Here is a 23,440-nt window from a genome sequence, read left to right as displayed (position 1 = left end):
AAATTAGCTTAATAAAAAATTATTCAAATTGGATATAAATATGAAGAATACTTGATGATAACAAAAGTTTATTCAATTATTGCTCCCAAATACATGCCTGGTACAGTCGACTCTCCACATCTCGATGTTCTACATTCGATATCTCTCCCTATGTCGATGATTTCATAAGTCCCTTCAGACTGCATACATTTTCACTCTCCATATTTCGATATCCTCCTTATCTCGATATTGTCAAGTCGAGTGACAATTAGAAGTTCGGCAGTCAAAACTTCGGCGAAGTTCGGCGTCGGCATTCTAATTTAGTGCTTCGCCGACGCATAAGAATTGTCTTTGTCGGCGTAGCACTTCGTTAGAATGCCGACGCCGAACTTTTATTGGTGATATTTCATTTCTCTTATGAACTTCGGTCTAAAGTTAATCTGAATGCACAATATCTCCATATCTCGATGTGTTTCTGTTGATTTCTTGTTCTCAATTTTCTCTCCGTATGTCGATATGACCAATATCAAAGGTTACTAGACCAAAGTTTTGGGATTCAAAACAAACTAGGAGTCCAAAATGACGTCTGTTTGTGTATTATTTTCTTGGCAACGGAGTGTTTTTCAATCTAGTATTCATCAAAAATGTGTTCTTCGTCTCGATCTCTCCCTATCTCGATGGTCCCTTCGATATCGAGATGTGGAGAGGCGACTGTAGTAGGTTTATTTTAATAGACATGGTCTCTATTTTAGAGCAAGTCTCTATTTTTATGGGAGGTCTCTAAGGCAACTATTTTGACCAAAAAGTAGTCCAAATTTGTTTTTTTCTTATTCTGATTGCATTGAATTTTTATGCAAAATTGTACAGCCTCCAAAGAAACCTTAAGAGACCAAAACTGGTTTAACAAGCTCTTCAAGAATTTCTTCTCAGATTACCCGAGGAAAAGCTTCAGGAATCATAGTGATTTTATTTAGAATACTTTCGTGATCTTCTACAGGGCTTTCCAGAAATCCATTTAGAGAATTCTTTGCCAATTCTCCCAGAAACTCTTCCAGCGGATGCTTAGAATAATTTCTCCAGAATTCGCTCCAGGAAATCTTTGATAACTTCATAGCTACTACCTCCAGTAATTTTCTCAGGTATCATTTTTTTTCAGGACTGTCCTAGAGTTTCTTCTTGATATTTTTGAGGGGTTATTTGAGCAAATCTATTTTTTTTTCTAGAAATTTCTTCCAAGTACTCCTGTGGTTTTACCATACATTTCTTAAAAAGTTTCTCGAAAAATACCCATACAATCTTTAAAAGTTTATTTAACTTAATTTAAGGTAATCATTTCTCAACACATTTCTATAGAGATTCTGTTTAATGTTTTTCGAGAAATTCCTTTAGAAAATTATGCAGAATACTATCCCGAGATTCGATTGTTTCTCGATTATCTTAGCAATTTATATAGGAAATCTTCTAAAACAACATCAAGAGTTCAGGAGTTATTTCGGAGATTCTTTTTCATTAAGGGTGACTTTGAAACTTACACAACTTTATTAGAAGTTACTCTAGGATGTTCTTAAAAAATACCTCACGGTTTTATTTTTCACAAAATTTCCTTGGCATTTCCCTGGAGACATTCCTGAAAGAATTCTTTGAAAAAAACTTTCAAGACTTACTTGAGAAAATCTCAAAGAATTACTGTAGGAATTTCTGTAAAAACCTTAGAAGAAATCTGGTGCAATTGCTGAACGTATCTCTAAAGAAATCCCTAGATGGAATCTGATATGAACCCTGAAGGACAGTTTTAAAGGAAATCCTTATAAAGTTCTGGAGCAGGTTTTGATTGAATTTTGGAACCAAAATTTTGGATGTTAGAACTTTCTTGAAAAATTATCCAAATATTTTTTGGAGGAATTCAAATAATTTCGATATAATTATTGGAGTTATCCCATTTCTGCGGTTCACCTTGGAAAATTCTTGTTGAGTTCTTGAAGTATCCTTTACAAAATTCGTGGAGATATTCATTGGGAAATAATCACTAAATGAATCCCTATAGAAATTACTGGCGTAATATTTGAACATCATCTGTGCAAACAGCTGTGTACATTTCTGATGAAAATTCTAGAGAAAATCATGAAAAAACTCATACAGTATTTTTTTTACTTGTCGTAATGTCAAGAGGTATTCTCAAAAAAAGTCTTAGATCTTAGAGAAATTTGCTCTGATGCTATAAAGAGTCAAACACTTATCTCATGATTCCTTTGAGGTTTCATCTTATTTTCTTGGTTCCTGTTTGATGTATTTTTGGACTCTTTTTGGATCCTTTTAGGTCTGTTCTTGACTACTTTTTTCTGGCAAGAGGGCTCTAATTTCCTCTCTCTAAGGCACTCAGTCGCTTCCAGCTAAATGAGGGTTAGGAGCAAAGGGGTGTCAATGACAGCAATTTAGTTTTGAGAAAATCTACTTTGAAGTGTTTTCAACAATATTTCACTTTATATAAATTGTATGGGAGTCAAAAAACAAGCCAGTCTTCTACGAATTTTGGATTGCTGTTTTTCATCAATTTACTCAAATAAATTCACATCAAAACCGACAGAAATGTGACTTATACCCTTGGACGTTTGAGCTCTCAAATATAGTAAATATTTTCCAACGTTTGTCCTACCCATGGTTACGAACGTGGACGCGCCTCTGCTTGGGTCACTTGCTCCTCCGGGGGCGGGTGATGTGAGCAGGATCAATCATGTTGCGCGTCGTTCGCGTAGCATGATAAATTAGTTACGCGGATCGCGAAGCAGGTAATAGTGTTTGATGCTTTGCTCGCGTCAAATTATTTATCATGGTCTAATCGCTTATCAAAGTGAATCCTGTGACCCAACGATCCTCCCATTAACAAACTCCCTCCCAGTAACCTTTGTGGAGATGCAGAGGCAAATACGGTCTCCAAATAGCAAAGGTTACACACTAACATTCCTTCCCTCAATCCCACCTGACTGCAAGGACGTGGCCGGCGCCGTTATTGACCCTGTATAATAGAGGCACTGAATTATGCACACTGAAGAAGATTATGGCCAATCCCAGCCGAACTTCTAGTTGATTCTTTGTGCATTTTCCACTGACTTCGGTCAATCACGGAATAGCAACCATTGATATGTGTAGTCAGTCTAAGCTAAGCTAAGCTAAGCTCAATTCTACCAACACTTTTTCAATTTTAACGGTTAGTCATCATTATGGGCAAATTGAAAATTTAAGTATGACAATAATTATAATTCTTATTATTTTTTTTTTTCAGGCACGTTAAAGACATTATCATTCTGACAACAGGATCCCAGTTGATGTCACTGATTTCAAATTATTTCTGGCTTCTGTTATTATTGGCACCACTTCGCGCATTATGGCTTTTATGGAACTCCGTCATTAAACCGTGGCTTCTTCAGAAAGGAGAGGAAGAAGCACCAATTAACGAAAAGAAAAGACCGGAGAGAAAAATCAGACGTGTAAGATAAATGTGCAATGTAAATAAACAATAAAAATAAAGTGAAAACTTATTTCGACAGAAATACGAATAATTTGAAAAAGAAAATTCCACCAAATTTGCTTTATTTTCACGTTTTGCAGAATTTCCCGGGATTTCCTGAGAAATGGTAATTGTATTTCCCGTTTCGCGGGAAATCAAATCCCGGGAATTTGGAAACTCTAATAATCTGGTCGCACCTGCTCATTGTGTGCTCTACTCGTTTCTTTCTTTTTTGACAATTTCGTCCACATTGATGGCAGCACAGTTAGCTTCAGTTTCAGCATCATCCGAGCCAGGCAGTAATGACTTCTGATTGTGTTGTCAAGAATTATTTTGAAACGGTCCAACCTGTGTCTATTCTATTTTTATCTCTTTACAATTTTGACCACACTAATTTCTGAAAATTTATGATGGCCATTTCCTCTCATTATTTGACGAATCATGGTTTTTGAGGTGTTTTGTGAATTGTTTTGGAAAAACTTAGAAAATGGACATTTTCCTCGAGGTATCTGGGAATATGTCCCCAGTCTAGAATGGTCATGGACTGGGAGGGAGAAACCAATACAAAATTTCTGTACGTCATAGTGAGCCGGGATTCCGCTGTCACGAACTGTCACTGTGAGCCCAGATCTCAAACATTGGACTAACATGGAAAAAGCGCGTAACTGATTAAAACATATTTTTGCCTTTCATCAAAAGTGAAAAAAAATCGAATGAAAATCAATTCATGCACATAATGCAAGTAATGTCACGTGAGCACCTTTCAATCTTATTGAATATTGACTGTTTAACGATAAACTTGCGACGATCGACGCGCCACCATATTTCATATAACGGAGGTTATTAGAACTAACTTGGAGGTGATGTTTCGGAGGTTATTTGGCAATTTGGGGGTTAAAATCACCTCCAAACACTAGCGATTTTGCGGTGGGATGTTGACGTTTGATCACGAATAAAGCATTGAAAAACGCATCGTTTTACTTTTTCCAATGAAAATGAATGTTTAGTGCATAGAAAACTGTGGCCCTTTTTCCATGTTTGTCAGGAAAGATCGAAAGTACACAACAAAGGAAAACTTGGCAAGCTGGAGTTATCTTGCAGTTCAAACAAACGGAATAACTCCGGAACCATTAGGTAAACCGGTTCCGTTTTGCGGCCCTTGCAAATTTAGACAAATCTGGAGCATGCCATTGGTTTTCAAGAAAATCGGTTGGAAAATGACTTTAAGAGCTGATTGAAGATTTGAAAATCCTCAAAAACAGACGTTGGGTACGCATAGGTTAATGTCCACTTCGAATAGATTAATTATTTGAAATGGGCTTCAATTCTATCAATGACGCAGAATGTCCGTTGAATCATATCCGAGATATTAGTGCGTCTATGCCATACGAATTATGACGCGGCTTTAAGCAAAAAATGCCAAAATGTGATACCACCACTACAGGTTACGCCTTTGGTTTCCATCATATGGGCTTTTGGATTATGCCTTCTCATCGCGGCAAGGTCGCATAACCAAGGGGAGGGATATTAGTTGTAACTTTTTTATTTAATACAAAACCAGTAAAAAAGTAAAATTATTTAGAGTAAACGAGCAATTTAAGGCATGCGCAAAGTTAGGCATCATGCGCAAAGTTAGGAACAATTCAGATTTTGTGCGCAATGTTAGGAACAAGGTATTGCATCACCTTTCGCATTTTTTTAATTTTTGTGAATCATTTTATTTTTTTTTTGAATCACGCGTTCTACTGAAGGGTTAAAAGCCTATCGTTGGCAGAAGTTTGAATAAAAAGATACATATTTTAGCCTTATTTGAAGCAAAAATACGATGATAATTTCTTAACTGCGCAAAGTTTGGTGCGTACACGGTATCACTGCTGGTTGTCTATTTTTATCGAAGTATCCATAGCAATTCATATGGGCTAGGGCACCATATCATAGAATAAAATATTCATATGGAACTCCACGAATTTATAGTATTAATGTTGGCTCAAATGCAACTACGATGATGATAGATATGTTGGGCAGAGGTGGACACACCACAACACAGAACATTTCGGATGGAAAGAAAACAACTACAAATCAACTACTGTACGCAACGAGAACTTTACTACACACATCTATACGGGTCGAACATCACATTATGGATGAATGGAAAACTTTCCATTTTCCCCTTTACCGGCATACTTGTCGCTTTCTCATAGGCCTTTTCACATGACGTTTCAAATCAGCTGATCCGGAAGCTCTTTGACAGTTCTTCTATGAAAATGACAGGCCCGTGTTAGCACCGGTCCTCCACCGATGTAAACAAATGCATAGACGGACCTGTCACATGAAAAGGCCTATTCTCCAAATTGTACACATCAGTGTTGCCACAATAATTGCACACTCCAACGAGATATACAACCAGGGCAAAATGCTGTTCTCTCTAAAACATGCTTGCATTCACACGTTGCTGCACTTTCTATAATTACAATTACTTTTTATTCTACAAATTTTACAATTTTCTTCTAAAACATAGCATTAAGCATAAATATTAAACCGATTTTTAATTCTCTTAGCTTTACCATTCTTCATCCTCTTCTTCTTCCTCGTGTGTTTCCTCAGCTTCCTGTACATTTTCTTCTTCAACAACTGGTTCAGGTTCTGGTTCAGGCTCTGGTTCTGGAGTTGGTGGTTTTGGAATAACCCTTGGAGCTTCGTTTTGAATGACAATGTCATCCATTCGTTTCTTTTTATGGTGTTCGGATCGGAGCCCTATTTTTACTTGTCGTGTAACTTCAACTTTTCCAACTTCATTTTTAGCCCTTAGGGTATATTTACCACTGTCTTTCAACTGAGGGTTGTTAATTATAAGAGTAGCATTAGTGATTTTAGTTCCAAGCTCGTAGTAATGTTGGTTGAAGATTTCAAATTTATCTGTGCTATGGGGTATCACAATTCCATCGCAAGACCAAGTTAGTGTTGGAACCGGGTTCCCTCGTACCCGTGTTTCTAAATGAAGATCATTTGTGGTTGGATGATACGATTCTGCAAGAAATGAAACACAATATTTAGATTATTAGGCTTGGGACCATCCATAATTTCGTAAAACATTTTTGGCGGTTTATGGACCCCCCTCTCCGCTGTTGGTGTGTACACTGAAAGAAGCTTGATGGTGGAAATTACTACAATCGGGGTTATAATTGACAGACTCGTACCAACGATTTTTAACCGAAGTGATTTCATGATCAACATGAGAACAACTATTGTATTTTTTACCATTACAGCAGTGGATTTTCGAGGTTGTTGCCTCTACTAACGAAGTTACTACTGCGCAGTAAAATAGACTAGACCAATGGTTATTTCCATATTGGTGCATCATGGTAATGTTATTATGGCATTCAATGATAATTAAATTGTTTCATAGATAATTCAACATAGAAAACAGTTTATTTTTTTGCATTAACATTACATAGAAACGACATAATATCTATATAAATAAAAATGGAATGGTGTTTGTATGTCACGAAATGACATACGAACGGGTCAGCGGATCTGAATGATTCTTCCTCCGTTTTGCTTGTCACGGGTTCCGACGTGTTTGTGTGTATAAAAATCCTAGGATATTCACCGTGAAAGTAGGAATAGTGTTTTTCAACAGCCTACTTGATAGCAAGACGAAGTTTGCCAGGACCACTAGTTATTAATAAAAGTGTTATATCGAAAACTATACGCATAGCTGTTCTGCAGCTGTAGCATAGGTCATCTGCTTATATTTAGATTAGGAACGGTATTGCTGCATGTGAGTTCGATTGTTTGGGCCCCAAGAATGTAAAAACGCTCCTCGAAGAATGATAAGCGTCTGACGAGGGATTACGAGTCCATACACAACTGAAAAAAAAAAGCCTTGAAAAAACGGCCATATAATATGCAAACGAATATTGTATCCATTGAATATAAACTTTTTTTCCTCAGCAAAAATATAAAGTGGATACCAGATGATCACGGTTATCTATCTGCTACGATCGATCGATTTCCAACTGGACCAGAAAGTGGGCTTCATTTACTGGATAGACAAATCGCCAAATGGATTCTGATCTATAACAATTGAATCGTTTAGTTTCATTATTGGTTCACGATATGTTTACTTACCAACAATAAAGTTCTATACTTCCCAGTCAGCGCTACTCATTCAAACAATTTCTAATGTTTTTAAACATTATTTAAAACTCAAAACTTCAAAACTGTACCAACGTTCAGAATTTGCACATCCAGATTAAAAATAAAATGGAAGCCAGTGTGTTAATAAATTGAGAATAACATTATATTATTAACAATAAAGATAGTTGATTGAGCCATAAACTGTTGTAATTTGTATAAGCTTTTTAAAGACTTTGTGTTGTTAAATTTACTGGAAAAGAATGACCATCGAAATTGTAAAAATAATAAAATGTGGATAATTATAACTGATTTTCTAGTAATTTTCCAAACATTTGACCTGCACAATGGTGACTATTTTTTATCGTTCGTTTTACAATGCAATTAATTTCAGTGTAGCACCAACGCCTCGATAGAAAGTTGATCCAGAGAATAAAACTGAAGATGGTTATTCTTTCAGTGTATAAGAAGCTGTCATTGAAGAGTAAATAAACGAACACGTTGTTACTAAAAGTAGTCCGCAGTTTATTCGCCTGTACGAAGGTACGGTGCTGCCATCTGGGAAAAGTTTGCTCGATGCGTGAAGCGTCGAAAATTTTACCCGCCAAGGTATAGGAAGCGAAATTTCAAATGCTCATATAAAATTAACTACAATAGTTATTTAAAATCTTTTCAGTATATGTTGATATACTTTTGATGGGCTACATTATAGGCATATAATTTTGAGTTTTATATATTTTTCTCAATATGCTGCTGATTCTATAGTTGATCAATAGTCTAACCCCGTACACTTAACAGAATTTAATTAAAAAGTGTTTTGAATTTTTTAGAAGCATTTGAAAATTGACTTCCTATGCTTTGCCATGTAAAATAATCGGAGCTTCACGCATAGGGTCAACTGTGGTAATTACCTTCGTAGACGCTATCGTTTTATTCAGTTTATTCCGGTGCTCGCTCGGATTTTCGCCCACAGCTTATGGTCACAGCGGAAATAACGCGAATCGATTGAAGTTTCGGTTGTAAAAGTCGGAAAAGTGTCGGTAGTTTTTTCATCGCTGCGAGCACGAGCTGCCGGGGGTGGAAGGAGAAAGTGGCGGATCAGCAGAGACTCCCATTCCCGAAGTTGTCAAACCACAACCTGGAAACCTGGAAATTCAGGATGGAAATGCTGCTCGTGCGTGAGGATTTGTGGGATGTCATCAGCTAGGCAAAACCCGAACCGGTATTAACGACTGGAACAAGGCAGATTTGAAGCCCCGTGCGACGATTGGCCTTTGCATCGATGACGGCCAAACGAGCCTAGTCAGGAGCTGCATCAGTGCGAAGGATGCGTGGCAAGCATTGAAGGACTACCACGACAAGGGAACCGAGGTTTACCTTCTCAAGAAACTTATCCCAACCCGGATAAGTTGCAGGTACCGATGCTGCTTTGTTCGTTGCCGGACTCTTTCGACGCGCTAGTTACTACACTCGAGCAGCGCCCTAGTTCAGAGCTAACGTTGGAACTAGTCAAGGCTAAGTTGCCTACCGAAAAGCAGCGTGAACGTTCCGGATCGTCGGCACTGGAGGTGGAGTATCGTCCGAAAAATCGTCCGTCACGACACGACGGCGGTGCCAACAGCGGTCTAGAGTCGTGGGTATGTTCTCTGTGCAAGAAACCCGGTCATCTGAAGCGGAACTGCTGGAGCCAGCCGAAGGTATCTGGAAGGAAGGCAGATGAAGCAAATCAATCGAAACATCTTTGATGGACGTCTTGCTTGGATTGCCGGGAAGGTGGAGCCCACTAGTTGGTTCGTGGACAGCGGGGCGTCGAGGCACATGACCGGGAGCAGAGGTTTCTTCGATGTGCTGCAGGAATCCAAAGGCATGAGCGTGATGCTTGCCGATGGTGAGAAGGCCGTAGTGTAAGGTATCGGTAGCGGAAGGATTACCGGTGTGAAGGACGATGGATCGCCGGTGGACATAATCTTGTCGCATGTGCTTTACGTTCCAAAGTTGGCAAGTGGATTACTTTCGGTGTGTACCCTAACCAACAAATGCTTCAATGTTGTTTTTGGGGAAAACGAATGCGAGATCCGTAAAAACAGTGGCCATATAGAAGTTGGAGCCGATCGCTATGGCAGCCTGTACAGACTTCGAGTTTCGGATCAAGCGATGGTGAGTGTAGACGGGGTTCACACACTCAACTGCCCGCATGCTGTTTCACATGCCAGTTCACAAAAGCAGTGCGGCTGACGGCATGAAACTGGTGGACTGCGGTGTGCGTACGATCTGCCGATGCTGCATGGAGGCGAAGATGCCACGGACTCCATTTCCGAAGACAGCCGACCGTGGTTTAAAAAAGATATTCGATATCGTGCATAGCGAGGTCAGTGGCCCGTTAGCTACGACACCTAGCGGAAATCAGTACTTCCAAACATTCACTGACGATTACTCTACATAACGCTGCTGAACGTCAACGAGCATTTCCTAAATCCTATCCTTCCCCGAAAATTATTGTACTCCCTAACCTCGAGTTTTACGGTTCCCCAAAACTAATATAGAACGTTAAGAAGCAAATGTGATTTTGTAAAAAAAAAAAAAACTAATGAATTCGGCTCCGTTATGCCTAATGGCGCTTGAGTCTGAGAAAAAATGAATAAGTAAAAAAAAACGATTATTCTCTAATGGCTTTCGTTTACTTGTTGTGGAGAAAGTCCGAGGTGGTTGAAAAGGTGAAGGACTTCGTGCTGTTCTGTGGGACGCAGATCGGAAAAACTTCTCGAGTGCTGCAATCGGATGGCGGCGGTGAATACGTTGCCAAGGAGTTGCAGGGTTTTTTGCGAAGCGAAGGAATGAGTCCGCTTGAACGGTGATACGGCCGGAAACCATCATTTGAGCATCTGAAAATGTTTGGAAGCGAGGCATGGGTGCAGATACCGGCGGAAAAGCGCAAAAAGATGGAAATGAAGACTCGTAAGATGATGTTCGTCGGTTACTCCAACCAACATAAAGCTTACCGTTTTCTCGATGAGGAGGTTGGTCTAGGGCAGTGTTTCCCAAACTTTTTCGACTTTCGCCCCCTTGAGGCCGATATATTTTTGGAATCGCCCCCCTGATGTATGGTTCATACACAAGTTCATATATTTGAATTAATCGCTATACTGTACTAAACATTTGATCAATATTATATAGAAAGCGTACCGAAAATCGATCAAATTATCAAGTTTACTCGTATAATACTTTTATGTTTTGAGTAAGGTAACTTAATGATGCCAACAGAGACGAACTTAAAAGGGTTTACGTGATTTTAGAGATGGGAAAGAGAATGATAAACTACCAGCTTGTTTCAAGTATCAGAGTAGACTGACTTCTATTTTATTCAATAGTTTACTAGAGCTCATCGGCTCGAGGTTCATCAGAGCACTCATATGACATGACCCTTACATATGGATCAAAGTGTATAGAATAATATGGTAAAACACAACAAATACTACAAATGTGTTAAAAATATCAAACATATTTGCTTTGGAACACATATACACTCCAAAATATGGATTTTACTCACTTATCCACAGAATAAAATTATAATTTAGCGTTGAAATCTGCTTTTGTTAGCCAAATTTTCAGAGATTTGTTAATTTAAAGATATGTACCATATGAAGTAAGTAAGTAAGAAAGCGTGCAACCTAAATATCAAAATGAGTACTTAGGATTTTTTTCTGTGAAAAACAGAATGCTTTCAAACGAAATATTTAAAAAAAATCTTAAAATTAAATATGTACTAGTGATCCTGGAAAACTTCGTCTCGCCATCAAGTCATAAAATTTACATTCAAAAATAACAGATAAGTTTTCTTACGTTTTCCGACTGTTCCGGAGATTTTCTCAAAATATTTCGTCGTACGAGGACGTTGAAATCCAGGACAAATGCAACATTGAAAGTTTTTCGGGTCCATTGACCCGTTCTCAAGCTTACTCGTGACATACAAAACTTTTTCACTTTTTTTTATACAGATTGGGTATTTTAAACAATTTCTTAATTGATGCATATTTTGTACTTCCAAAATGTGTTATCAGTGCTCTTCGTAACTGGAAATCATTCTGATCTTGAGAAAACCTAAAATACTGACCATTCTTAAACTCATATGACATGAACAAAACCTGAATACATAACACAAATATTTTCTTTTGCCAATCATAAAGTGTTATCTATAATAAGCGGTATAATCGATCTAAGGTAAAACTATAAATAGTTTAAAGTGAAATTGATTGTCCTTCAGAAGCATTAGTATAAACTTATATTGAATTGTGTGTTCTCCGAACGTTATGAATCATTTTTCAATTTCTCCCATGCTAGGATTTTCGCCCCCTTTACTGGATTTTTCGCCCCCCAAATTCTGTTTTACAAATTTTCGCCCCCTTTGTCCCGAAAATCGCCCCCCAGGGGGCGAATTCGCCCACTTTGGGAATCACTGGTCTAGGGCTTAACCTCCCCCAGAGCCGAACATTTGGGAACAAATTTTTGCTATGATACGATAAGAAAATTGAAAAAAAAAAATGGGCCGCCTTTAATCCTTTCACTGAAATACTAAAAAGTGTGTGATAAGTGAAATTCCAAATGACTTTGATATGGCTGAAGGCTCAGGCCGGATTACTGAGATTATTGAGATTGGATTATCAAAATTTGACAACAGTTCGAAAAGAACTTTGATCTTCACTATTTTTTTTCGTGTTGCGAGAAAAAATGTGAAATGTTAAAAAAAAAACATTTTTAGAAAATTATATCTTGTAAAGATATTATGTATCGAACAATGTTTGCAACAGGTGTACAAGCAACAAATAACGTTTCATTTTTGTTGGTTTTCTGGATGATAGAAGCTATGTTGAGTTGGAAAGTATAGCTACAAGTCTCACGGACATATTTAGATTATAGAGATCTTTTTCTTTAAAAAATTCAAAATTGATCTGTAGGAAGCAGAACTATTATTTAAGAATATTGGTGTAATGTTAATTTGAATACAACAATTCATCTATTCTTTCATTGTTATCAATCTTGAAACATTTTTAGTTTTTAATTTGTTTTAATAATATTTTATGAGAAACATTTAATGTGTATTTTATTGAGGTTTGTTTAATAATAAGTGGTCTATGTGAGAGACCCAACTATCCAATATATTTAAATAATTGGTTCTCTCACATAGACCACTTATTATTTAACAAACTTTCACAGTTCGAATGAATACAAAATAATCGCATATTTTATTGCACTTTTTTCATCACTGGACTATCGCAGAGGTTTTTACAAGTGCGGAAATGCTAATAAAGTGCGCAATAGCATCAAATTGGATAGGTGTATTCGGGGGACTTATTCTTCACAAATCATAGCGTAAAGGCCCAAACGCAATGATAGCGGAACGGCAACGGAAAGCGGAACCGGTTCGCCAGCATGAATCACACCACCTCGACTGAGCTGTCAACGAATGACAGTGAACCAACACCAAGTCGACTAGCATGTTGTAGTTCATGCTGGCGAACCGGTTCCGCTTTCCGTTGCCGTTCCGCTATCATTGCGTTTGGGCCTTTAAGTGCTCTGAAGACACCAACATAATTCCATGGAATCCCGCATTTTTATTCACACTTTCGCACTTATGAGACCGCACTTCGCAGTCCAGTGGTGAAAGAAATACACAATATAACTACTCGTATTTGCAATAATGTTCTAGAAGTAGTTTTGAGTTAATTCCTAAAAACGGTTGGATCAAACTCCTACTGATATTTTATGGCATCACTAATAAAAATATTAAGGTTTTTTTTTGCAGATTTGTGTAAGAAATTCCAGCAAAATATATGCAATTAGCCGAGTCAATTAGTGCAAGGAAAAACAAACAACACAAATTCACAGAATTTTCATCCAATTGTTATACATATAGGAGGAATTCAAAACAACCTCACTGGTTGTAAAGGCAAGCAGTTTGGTCTATTTTTGTTAAATTTGTTTAATAAAATTTATTTGAGGTGAGGATGAATCGGATACACATCTTAAATTTTTAAGAGCACAAATCTGGAGACCTAGATATCCATTCAAAATGAAAACTTTATCGATTGGTGACTCGTCGGTGATGATCAATCGATTAAACTTTCAGCGCAATCGGTTGTCTAATTCTTCAGATTTGTGCTCTTGAAAATTTTAGGTTTGCCTTGGATTTGTCTTCATTTTAAAAATAAAATTAATATACAGGATATTACTATTTTTTAATATAAATGATAAGTTTATTCAATGAATGATTTTAAAGATAGGACTGGTAGTAGATTTCTTTCAAGATACTTAATAGCTGTTTCAATGCAAATTTCTAAAAAGTCTCTTATTTTGATTGAAGTTCTTTAAAATATCTATTTTATCCAAAATGGTCTCTGAAGTCTTTCTTTTCCTTGTTTTTCTTGCATTGAATCCTGATGCAAAATTGTACAGGCTCCAAACGGGTTTAAGAATTACGTCTCGAATTCCCAAACGAAAAGCTTCAAGACATATCATAGTAATATCCAGTGATTTCCTAAAATTATCCTAGAATTCCCCACATTTTTTTTCACTAATATTTCAACTGAATTCCTCACTTGTCACGCTAGGATTCCAAAGATTTCTACAGAATTCTTTTCGAGGAAATAAATCAACAACTGTTTTTTTTTTCCAGAGTTTTTGAAATAAAATTCATGTTCAGCTTTTTTTTAAGAAATTCTGCAAGAACTCCTGCACATGCATATGTGGATTCCCTCCATAATTCATCCACGTTTCCTTTCAAAAATCCGAAATTCCTTGAGGGGTTCTTTGAACAAATCTTTTTTTTTTTTGAATTTCTGCAGTATTTCATTCAAATATTACTCCAGAAGTTTTTTTCCAAACATATCTTAAACAGTATCTCTTCAAATCAAATCAGAAGTTACTTAAGGATTTTGTCTAGAAATACCTCATGAATTTATTTTTCAGAATCATTTTCTTGGCATTTCCCTGGAGACATCCCTGGAAGAATTCCTGCAAAACTAAACCTTCAAAACTTACTCGAGAAAATCTCAAATAATTACTGGAGGAATTTCTACAGATATCTTATGAGGAATCTCTGGAGCAATTACTGAAGGTATCTTTAGAGAAATATCTAGTTGATATCTTATATAAATCCAGAGAGACAATATATAGGAAATCCAAAGAATTTTGTAGAGAAGTTATTGATTGAATTTGAGAAGACTTTTTGACCGGGAATCATGGAGGATGTTCTAGGGAAATCGATTGATAAATCACTGAATAACGTTTTGGAGATGTTAGGACTTTCTTGGAAAATTTCTAAATTAATTTTTGAAGGAATTCAGACGATTTTTGAAATAATCTTTGGAGAAATATGATTTGTGTGGTTCTCCTTGGGAAAATCCAGATTTAATTCTTAAGGCATCCTAAACAAAATTCGTGGAGAAATTCCTAGGGAACCTATCACCTATCCAGATTAATATCTGAATATTTGGGTAAATACCTGATGAAATTCCCAGAGAATATCATGAAAAAACACATATGTACAGTAATACTTGTCGTAATGTCACTAGAAATTCTTAGTCTTAGATCTTAGAGTTTGTCTGATCTGATGCTATAAAGAGTTCAACTCTTATCTCATGGCCTCGTTTTGTTCTCTTGGTTCATGTTTGGCCTCTTTTTCAAGCAAGAGGTCTCCAATTTCTTATTTTTAAGGCACTCATTCGCTACTAGCCCTGTAAAAACAAAAAGCTTTCTTAGTCTTGTGGTAACGACTAAAAAAAATGATGGGGTTAGAAGCAAAGGGACCAAAACCTAGTTTTGAGATAATCTACATTGAAGTTTTTCAGCAATTTTCAATTCTATACTAACAGATTGTATGGAAGTCCAAAAAACAACCCAATCTTCTAAGAATTATGTTATTTTTGTTGAGCGGAAAAAATAACCTGAAAATATCGTTAGAATGCTTGGAAACAGTAGAATATCCTAAACTCAACTCAAACCGATCAAAATGTCACTTAGGTACACTTCTTTGAGATTCAGTCCCTCAAATGTAGTAAATTTTGCACAAAATATTTGTCAAAGTTTGTCCTACCCATGGTTTTTAACGTGAACGCGCCTCTGTAGAAGACAACCAGGGATGTTTGGCATTCGTTCGTTCGGAGCGCGTAAGTAGAAAATCAAAGCATATTGACACCAGAGAATTTGTTTATATAGAGAAGCGCGGATTCTGAAACCAAAGGTTCCAATTGAACCGTCAAACGTGGTTCCAATCGAGCAAATTCGATGAGAATCAAAGAGATGTTACGCAAAAGAGACGATGGATGTGTGTTAGTGAAAAGCGATACGAAAGTGACGTCATTGATAAGCTTGGTTTCTTATGGCGACTGACAGGATGACACGCACACTAAAATGTTGTTTGAATGACCTCAATTGTTGATAGTCATTGCAAATATTGTTTATAAACAAAGTCAAAATCCTCTCCGCGTTTCTCTAGTATAATCATATTCTCTGATTGACACAAAGGAACGCTTTGTGCGGGAGTTATGCGACCGTGGGGAAGTGCGTCTGCAATACTGTCCCACAGGTCAAATGCAGGCCGATATCTTGACCAAGTCATTGGGCCCCGTGAAGCACTACGACTTCTGCCAACTGCTGGGACTTCGCGAGGACCGACCAAGTGAAGAGAATTCACATTGAAGGGGAGTGTTGGGGAGGTACAGTGTTCATCTCTTCCTATATACACCTTATGCCTTCTTGCACACACACCATGATTCGGTTGTGTGCTTTGAGAGAGAGAGAAAGTCAGTTAGTACCAGTCAAACTATCGCGTGTAACGTGTAATTTTTCCATCGCTAATAAGGCCGGAACAAATTTGAAATTTTACTTTTGTCACCCCCCTCCCCCTTCAAATTTTTCAAAAAGTCAGAGGGGGGAAATAAATAAAATGTTTTATTTTCAGTGTTGGTTTTCATTATTTTTGGTTTTTTCCCCTAGTTTTAAATCTGTTTGTTGATGCTACTAGGTTTGGGATTTTTCTTTTGAAATAATGTTTACTGTAACAGTGCAGCCTTACATAATATAATATTTCAGTGATTTTCATGAATTTACATTTCTATAAACCTTCAAAGAACAATGTAGCAATTTGGAAATTGGATTAGCTAATTCTGACTTGCTGCCGCCTAAATTATGAAAAATTTGCCAAGATTTTGAGTTTTCAAAATAGATTTTGCAAAATTTAACCTCACTCTTGTTCGCCAATTGCTTCTTAAAATGTATTTGAATACGTCTTTTCCTAATGAATAATTCTTCTTTTTCTGGATGCATAAATATTAAAAGCGTAATCATCATCTGCAAGCAACGTATCAAATGTGTTACTATACCTTATTTTCAGGGTGTTATATAAACGTTATGAATTTGTTTTTTTTTTGAGAAGGAATAAAATCGTATTTATGGGGAAAATTTTGCTCCATAAATATAAAACTGAATGTAGAATAATTGGCATCAAAGCTTACTTTGAGGACACATTATCTCACAGTCGCTAATATTTGCAAAGAACATGGCATAAGTGGGCATAGAATGGCAATATATTTTGCAGTGCCAGTTTTCTTCAAATCTTGTGAAATATGTTTACAACCAGAAGGATATAATATACGTACATGTTATATAAAATTAGAACAATCTAAGTTTAATTTCAAGTTTTAACTGCAACATTTCTGCAGTGTTCTTAAAATTGTAAACTAGTTGGAACACAATTTGAAAGTTGTTCTTGTTGATTTTATTAATTTGGTATTTTCTCTCACAAAAACTCAAGATTATGGGTGAAAAACCTAAGAATTGTTGTTATGAAAATTCTAATTATGAAAATTGTAATACATGATTATGAAAAAAATACGTGATAATAGTTCAAAACATTTTGCTTGGCGTGTATACGTTGCAAAAACATGGTTTTGCAGCATATGAGAATAAAAAATGATAAATTTACCCAAATTTCCATTTTATTATTTTTTGTCCCCCCCCCCTCGACACACTTTGATGGAAAGTGACAAAAGAAGATTTTAAGATTTGTTCCGGCCTAAACGTCTCGTTAAAGTAATTTTCGCGTGTGAATAGTTTCCTCAACGATCCGAAATCCTTGTCGGTATTCCGCTGCGTCGTAGGGTACTCCGCCGACATTCGGAAGCATTTTCAGAACAACCAGCTGCTATGGCCACTCCATAGTAGGTTCGAAGTGCCCCGGGAAGAGTAGTCAATTCCGTCAATATCCGTAACCATATCAATATGGGCATCGAATTTCAAGGCTATTATGATTATGCTTCTGGAAGCAGTTCGGAATTGGTTACTTCCCCAGGGGCACTTCTAACCTATTATAGAGTAGCTCATATCAGCACGAACACCGATGGACACTTCGGACTCGCGGTGTGAATATTGAAGGAATACTTTTCTATATCTTTATTGTTCGATAGCGTTACAGGAATGAGAAACGGAAATGGAATCATTTGTTGAGTTTTCTTCTCTACAGTGTTGGGAACCACATTAGCTGTCAATTCGATGACGCAGGGAAAATATCGCACTTGTACTACATGGGAAAACTAACAAGTGGCACAGTCGGAAAACATTTCCCACGAAAAGATTGATGGTTTGACACGACAATCCCTTTTCTTGGCTCTATCTCATTTGGCATAATGCCGTTTGGCATAAGTCCATTTGACATAATGATCATTTGGCACAATGGCCGTTTGGCATAACGGCCATTTGGCATAACTTGAAGAACACATTTCACGAATCACGTCCGAGTACCAGCTCGCGCTTTCCAAGTCATGTTTCCTTTGTGGGGACATGATGCCACTGCAACCAAGTAAGTACTGCGAGTTTTTCTATGAGTACTTACTTGCGCTTATTCTACAAGAATGGTGAAGTGAGAGTTGTCGGTCTCCTATAGCGAGGTGACAATACTCGACTCGTGTTAAATGACTCACCGTGCAAATCAAATTGGGACTCACCTCACTCGAGTCGAGTATTGCGCTATACGCTATACGAGATCAAAAATTCTCACCTCACGCCACTCGTAGAGTAAACCCAACTCATTCGTATCGCATGAACAAAGAGAGTTATGTATACGTTATATTTAATAATAGAGGAATACAATAGGGTCCTAAAGCCCTGTCCCATTTTTAGTACCAAACGCTTAAGTTTAGGTCAGAAACACATGTTTACCATTTTTTTTAATGAGTCTCGTTGGTTTAAGCCAAAAAAAAAATTTTCTTATGGTTTTTAAGATTTCGTCATACCCCTTGGCTTAAACTCAAATTTTGGGTATGTTTTGTTTTCCGTGTCCCTGCCGGAATGTCAGATAGGAACAACCCCAGTGTTAAAACTGTAGGCCCTGTGGCATTTTTGTCGACAAAGCGAACGTCAAACATGATCAAAAGTGTCAATGTTCTTATTTGGAATTATTTTTAAAATTAAAGTTTAAACATGTTATAGCCGTTATTTGAGCTGGAAAAATTGCTAAAGTTGTCGCAAGAACATGCTTTTTCGTATTATTAAATAAAAACAATAATTCATTAAACATTTTAGGACCCAATTTGACGTCAGGGAGAAAGCTCGCTCGAAAAAATCAATGTTAATGCCACGATTTTGTCGATTAAAATATATGTTTTTTTTCATCCTTGAGGGAACATAAATTAGGTATGAAGATCAGCCAATGCTCGAGACAATGAAAATTTTAAAGGAGATGTTTTAATTCCTACAAAAAATAGTTGGTAGACGATTAATAATTCAGCATTAGAAATTTTACCTTCTTTCAAACATAAGCTGTTTTTTTGAGTTTGCATCGGAGTGGTTTATAGACACGCCAAGATCGATGATCATTTACATCGATTTGCCTTGGGTTCTGATTCAAATTCCAGATAGCTGCAAACCCGGACTTTGTAAAAGAAACATTTCGCACGAAATGATCAATATTTGCTGTTCAAACGATCCCACTTTTGAGGCTCGTTTTATTTAGCATCTCTCAAAGATATCTATGAAAGTTTTAATGGCACATCTCAGTTGTGGAAACCGCCTTAGACGTCTTTCTAGTGGTTGTGTGATTCCAATTGACGGTTTGACATATCTTATCATGATTTCTATGAGCTGTCCTGGGGCCTTCCTTAGCCGAGTGGTTAGAGTCCGCGGCTACAAAGCAAAGCCATACTAAAGGTGTCTAGGTTCGATTCCCGGTTGGTCAAGGATCTTTTCGTAATGGAAATTTACTTGACTTCCCTGGGCATAGAGTTTCTGTTCAACTCATATGTTGGAGCAACCGAGCTATTTAGCAACCTAGCAACCAACTTGGCGGTTGCTTATTTAGGCCTGGGAGGGAGGCACAGATACTACACACGAAATATTGAAGAAAGTTTTTTCAAACTGCAAGATAACTCCAGTTTGCCAATGACAATCAAGGCAGAGTTGATGCAAATCGCTTGTTTTCTTTTATAGTGTATCTTCGATCTTTCCGGACTAACATGGAAAAAGGGCCACAGTATTCTATGCATTAAATATTCATTTTTATACGAAAATGTAAAAAAGATGCGAATTTCATTACTTTGTATTCAATCATAATGAAAGGAATTATCGTGATATTACTTTTGAATACTTTTGAATTGATTTTCGTGTGATTTTTGTCACCTTTGATGAATTGCGAAAATATGTTTTGATCAATTACGCGCTATTATCATGTTAGTCCAGTGTTAAAGATCTGGGCTCACAGTGACATTTTGTGACAGCAAAATCTCGGCTCACTGTGACGTACATAAATTTCGTATCGGTTTCTTCCTCCCAGATTTAGGCCATTCAATAAGTGAAAAGGATCATTCCTTGTCAGGCACCTGAAGAGAATAAACGCTTATATTGTTACCTCTAAAAGTTCTTGTTCCCTTATTCATATTGTGTCACCATGGTTGTGGGACATATCAGTTGGCGACGAGTATTTCCTTGACGTTACGTTTTCAAGCGATCCAGATCACGAATCCATCCGGAAGAATGCCTGCGAGTTCAACCCCGGCGGGAAGCAGCGGTGGAGGCAACGGAGGAAACGAGAAGCCATTCTGCAAATACGAGACTTCTGACGCGGTTGGCCGTTCCATCACCACCGAACATCGAGCAGACCCTAGAAGCGCTATCGACCAACATCAGTGAATTCACCTTCGATCCGGACAACGAGATTACTTTTGAGAAGTGGTTTTCCCGATACACGGAGTTGTTCGATAGTGATGCCAGGAATTAGGACGACGCAGCCAAAGTTTGGTTACTCCTGAGGAAGCTGGATACCGCATCTCATAGCCGATACGTGAATTACATTCTTCCGAAGTTTCAAGTGCTCAAAGCTCTTCGATATGCAGACATCCGAGCCCGACTCCTAGCACGCATCGAAAGCGAAACGGTAGAACGCCCGGTAACACTCCAGACACTCATCCACGAGTTTCAACGCCTCGTGAACTTGAAAGCGGACACATCAATGATCGAGCAGCAATCAAGTTGGAAGTCATCTGTTCGAGCAGCCTCGGAGAAGAAACCCGGTAAGTATTCCCGGCATTCGATGAAGACGGAATTGAAGCCACCCGTACTCCCTGTAGGCAATGTGGACAAATGCATTTCGTGCATGACTGTCCGTTTTCTACACATAAATGCAAGACGTGCAATCGAATTGGCCATAAGGCTGTATTAAGAAACCTTCAGACAGTTCAACTTAAGACAAACGTTACAACGGAAAGAAGAAGTACAGATCAGCCACACAAACTCGAAGCGTATTTATTGTGAATCAAATCGCGAATCAAAGCAGGAACAGGAAATTTGTGACAACATCAATCAACGGAATTGCAGTTTCACTTCAGTTGGATTCCGCGAGCGATATCACAGTGGTTTCCGAGTCAACCTGGAAATTGCTGAAGAAGCCAAAAGCAAAGCTACCCTCAATAGAAGCTGTCAATGCGTCCGTCGAGCCATTAGGTCTGACCGGAGAATTCCAGTGTGATGCGGCTATCAACGGCGTTGTGAAGCAAGCAAGATGTTTTGTGACGTCTGTTTCTGATCTCAATGTTCTGGGCATAGAATGGATCGACCTGTTCAACATGTGGTCAATACTGTTCAACGCAATCTGCAACCACATTGGATCTTGAGACAAGCCATCAACCAACAATGCACTTCATCAACTCCAAGCAAAGTACGCTCACGTTTTTTGACGAATCGTTGGTTCAATGCACGAAGACAAAAGTGAAGCTTTTTCTGAAGCTAAGCCCGTATTTTGTTCCAAGCAACCGGTCCCTTTCAACACGGTTCCACTCGTTGACGACGAACTAACCCGTCTGCAGAATCTTGGAATCATCACACCAGTATCCGAGCGCCAATTGTAGCAGTTCGCAAGCCGAATGGACGAGTACGGATTTGTGCAGATTATTCGACGGGATTGAACGATTCTCTGGAAGCCAATCACTATCCTCTGCCAACGCTGGAGGAGATTTTTTGCGCAACTCAACGGAAGCACTGCGTTTAGCATCATCGACTTGTCAGATGCCTATCTGTAAGTAGAAGTGGAGGTTGACTCTAAGAAACTCCTCACTATCAACACCCACAGAGGATTGTTCCGGTTCAACAGACTCGCTCCAGGTGTGAAATCGGCACCAGGAGCATTCCAGCGTTTGATAGATGGCATGATAGCAGATATTCTGGGAATTTGTTCGTTCCTTGATGATTTGATTATTTTCGGAAAAGACTGGAAGTCACACAACGTTTCACTCAACAAGCTACTCAGTCGTTTGCAAGAATACGGATTCCACATCAAGCTAGAGAATCTAGGACATATTGTGCATTTAGATTAACTTCAGATCGAAGTTCATAAGAAGAATGAAATATCACCACAAAAGTTCGCCGAAGTTCTGCGTTGGCATTCTACTGAAGTGCTACACCGACAAAGGCATACCTTATGCGTCGGCGAAGCACTAAATTAGAACGCCGACGCCGAACTTCGCCAAAGTTTTGACTGCCGAAGTTCTAATTGTCACTCGAATTGCCAATATTGTCGACCCTCAAGGTATACGTCCGGATCCCGAGAAGCTGAAGGCCAGGCCATCAATTCCACTCCCGACCAACATTTCCGAACTTCGATCTTTCCTTGGAGCAATCAATTTCCATAGAAGATTTGTTCGCAACATGCACGATCTGCGACATCCTATGGACAAGGTGTCAAGTGAGAGTGGAACTCTGAATATCAACTGTCTTTTGATGAATTCAAGAAAATTTTTCAATCCAAGCTGCTATTAACTCACTATGACCCCAAGCTACTGATGATTGTTGCATCAAGCATAGGTATTCGCGCAGTTATATTTCATGAGTTCCCAAATGGCAGTTTGAAGGCAATTCAACATGCATCGCGCTCACTCACACCAGCCGAGAGGAATTATGGTCAACCGGAGAAAAAGGCACTTGCTCTGGTGTATGCTGTTACGAAATTCCACAAGTACTTGCTGGGACGACGTTTTAAGCTATTGACGGACCATAAGCCCTTACTATCGATTTTTGGATCCAAAAAGGGCGTTCCACTTCATACCGCAAACCTGTTACAGCGATGGGTGCTGACTCTTCTGAACTACGATTTCCAGATCCAGCATGTGGCTACCAATGACTTTGGCTGTGCAGACATGTTGTCAAGGCTCATCGATCGCAACATTCGACCAGAAGAGAAGTATGTAGTTGCTGCAGTTACTCTCGCAGAAGACATGACAAGCATTCTGGTGGACAATGTGGACAAGGTACCAGTATCATTCGGTGCTCTTCAAAAAGCTA

General features: G+C 38.2%; 2 protein-coding genes across 5 annotated transcripts in view; one reads left to right on the top strand and one right to left on the bottom strand.

Moving 5' to 3' along the window:
* Positions 1-3,523, top strand: part of LOC5569988 (transmembrane protein 208) — a 47,622-nt gene extending 44,099 nt beyond the window's left edge. Inside the window, exon 4 of the mRNA XM_001658827.2 lies at positions 3,260-3,523. Coding sequence (XP_001658877.1) covers positions 3,260-3,473 — 214 coding nt within the window. The 3' untranslated portion in view covers positions 3,474-3,523. The remainder of the gene's footprint in view (positions 1-3,259) is intronic.
* Positions 3,524-5,574: 2,051 nt separating this feature from the next.
* The window catches only part of LOC5569989 (muscle M-line assembly protein unc-89), a 165,804-nt gene continuing 147,938 nt past the window's right edge, over positions 5,575-23,440 (bottom strand). For all 4 annotated transcript variants that reach the window (XM_001658828.2, XM_021844313.1, XM_021844314.1 and 1 more), the window contains one exon: positions 5,575-6,511. In XM_001658828.2, the coding sequence (XP_001658878.2) occupies positions 6,045-6,511 (467 nt within the window). In that variant the 3' untranslated portion in view covers positions 5,575-6,044. The remainder of the gene's footprint in view (positions 6,512-23,440) is intronic.

Source organism: Aedes aegypti, chromosome 2, assembly GCF_002204515.2.
Source record: "Aedes aegypti strain LVP_AGWG chromosome 2, AaegL5.0 Primary Assembly, whole genome shotgun sequence".
Lineage (NCBI taxonomy): Eukaryota > Metazoa > Arthropoda > Insecta > Diptera > Culicidae > Aedes > Aedes aegypti.
This window is presented reverse-complemented; position numbering and strand designations above follow the sequence as displayed.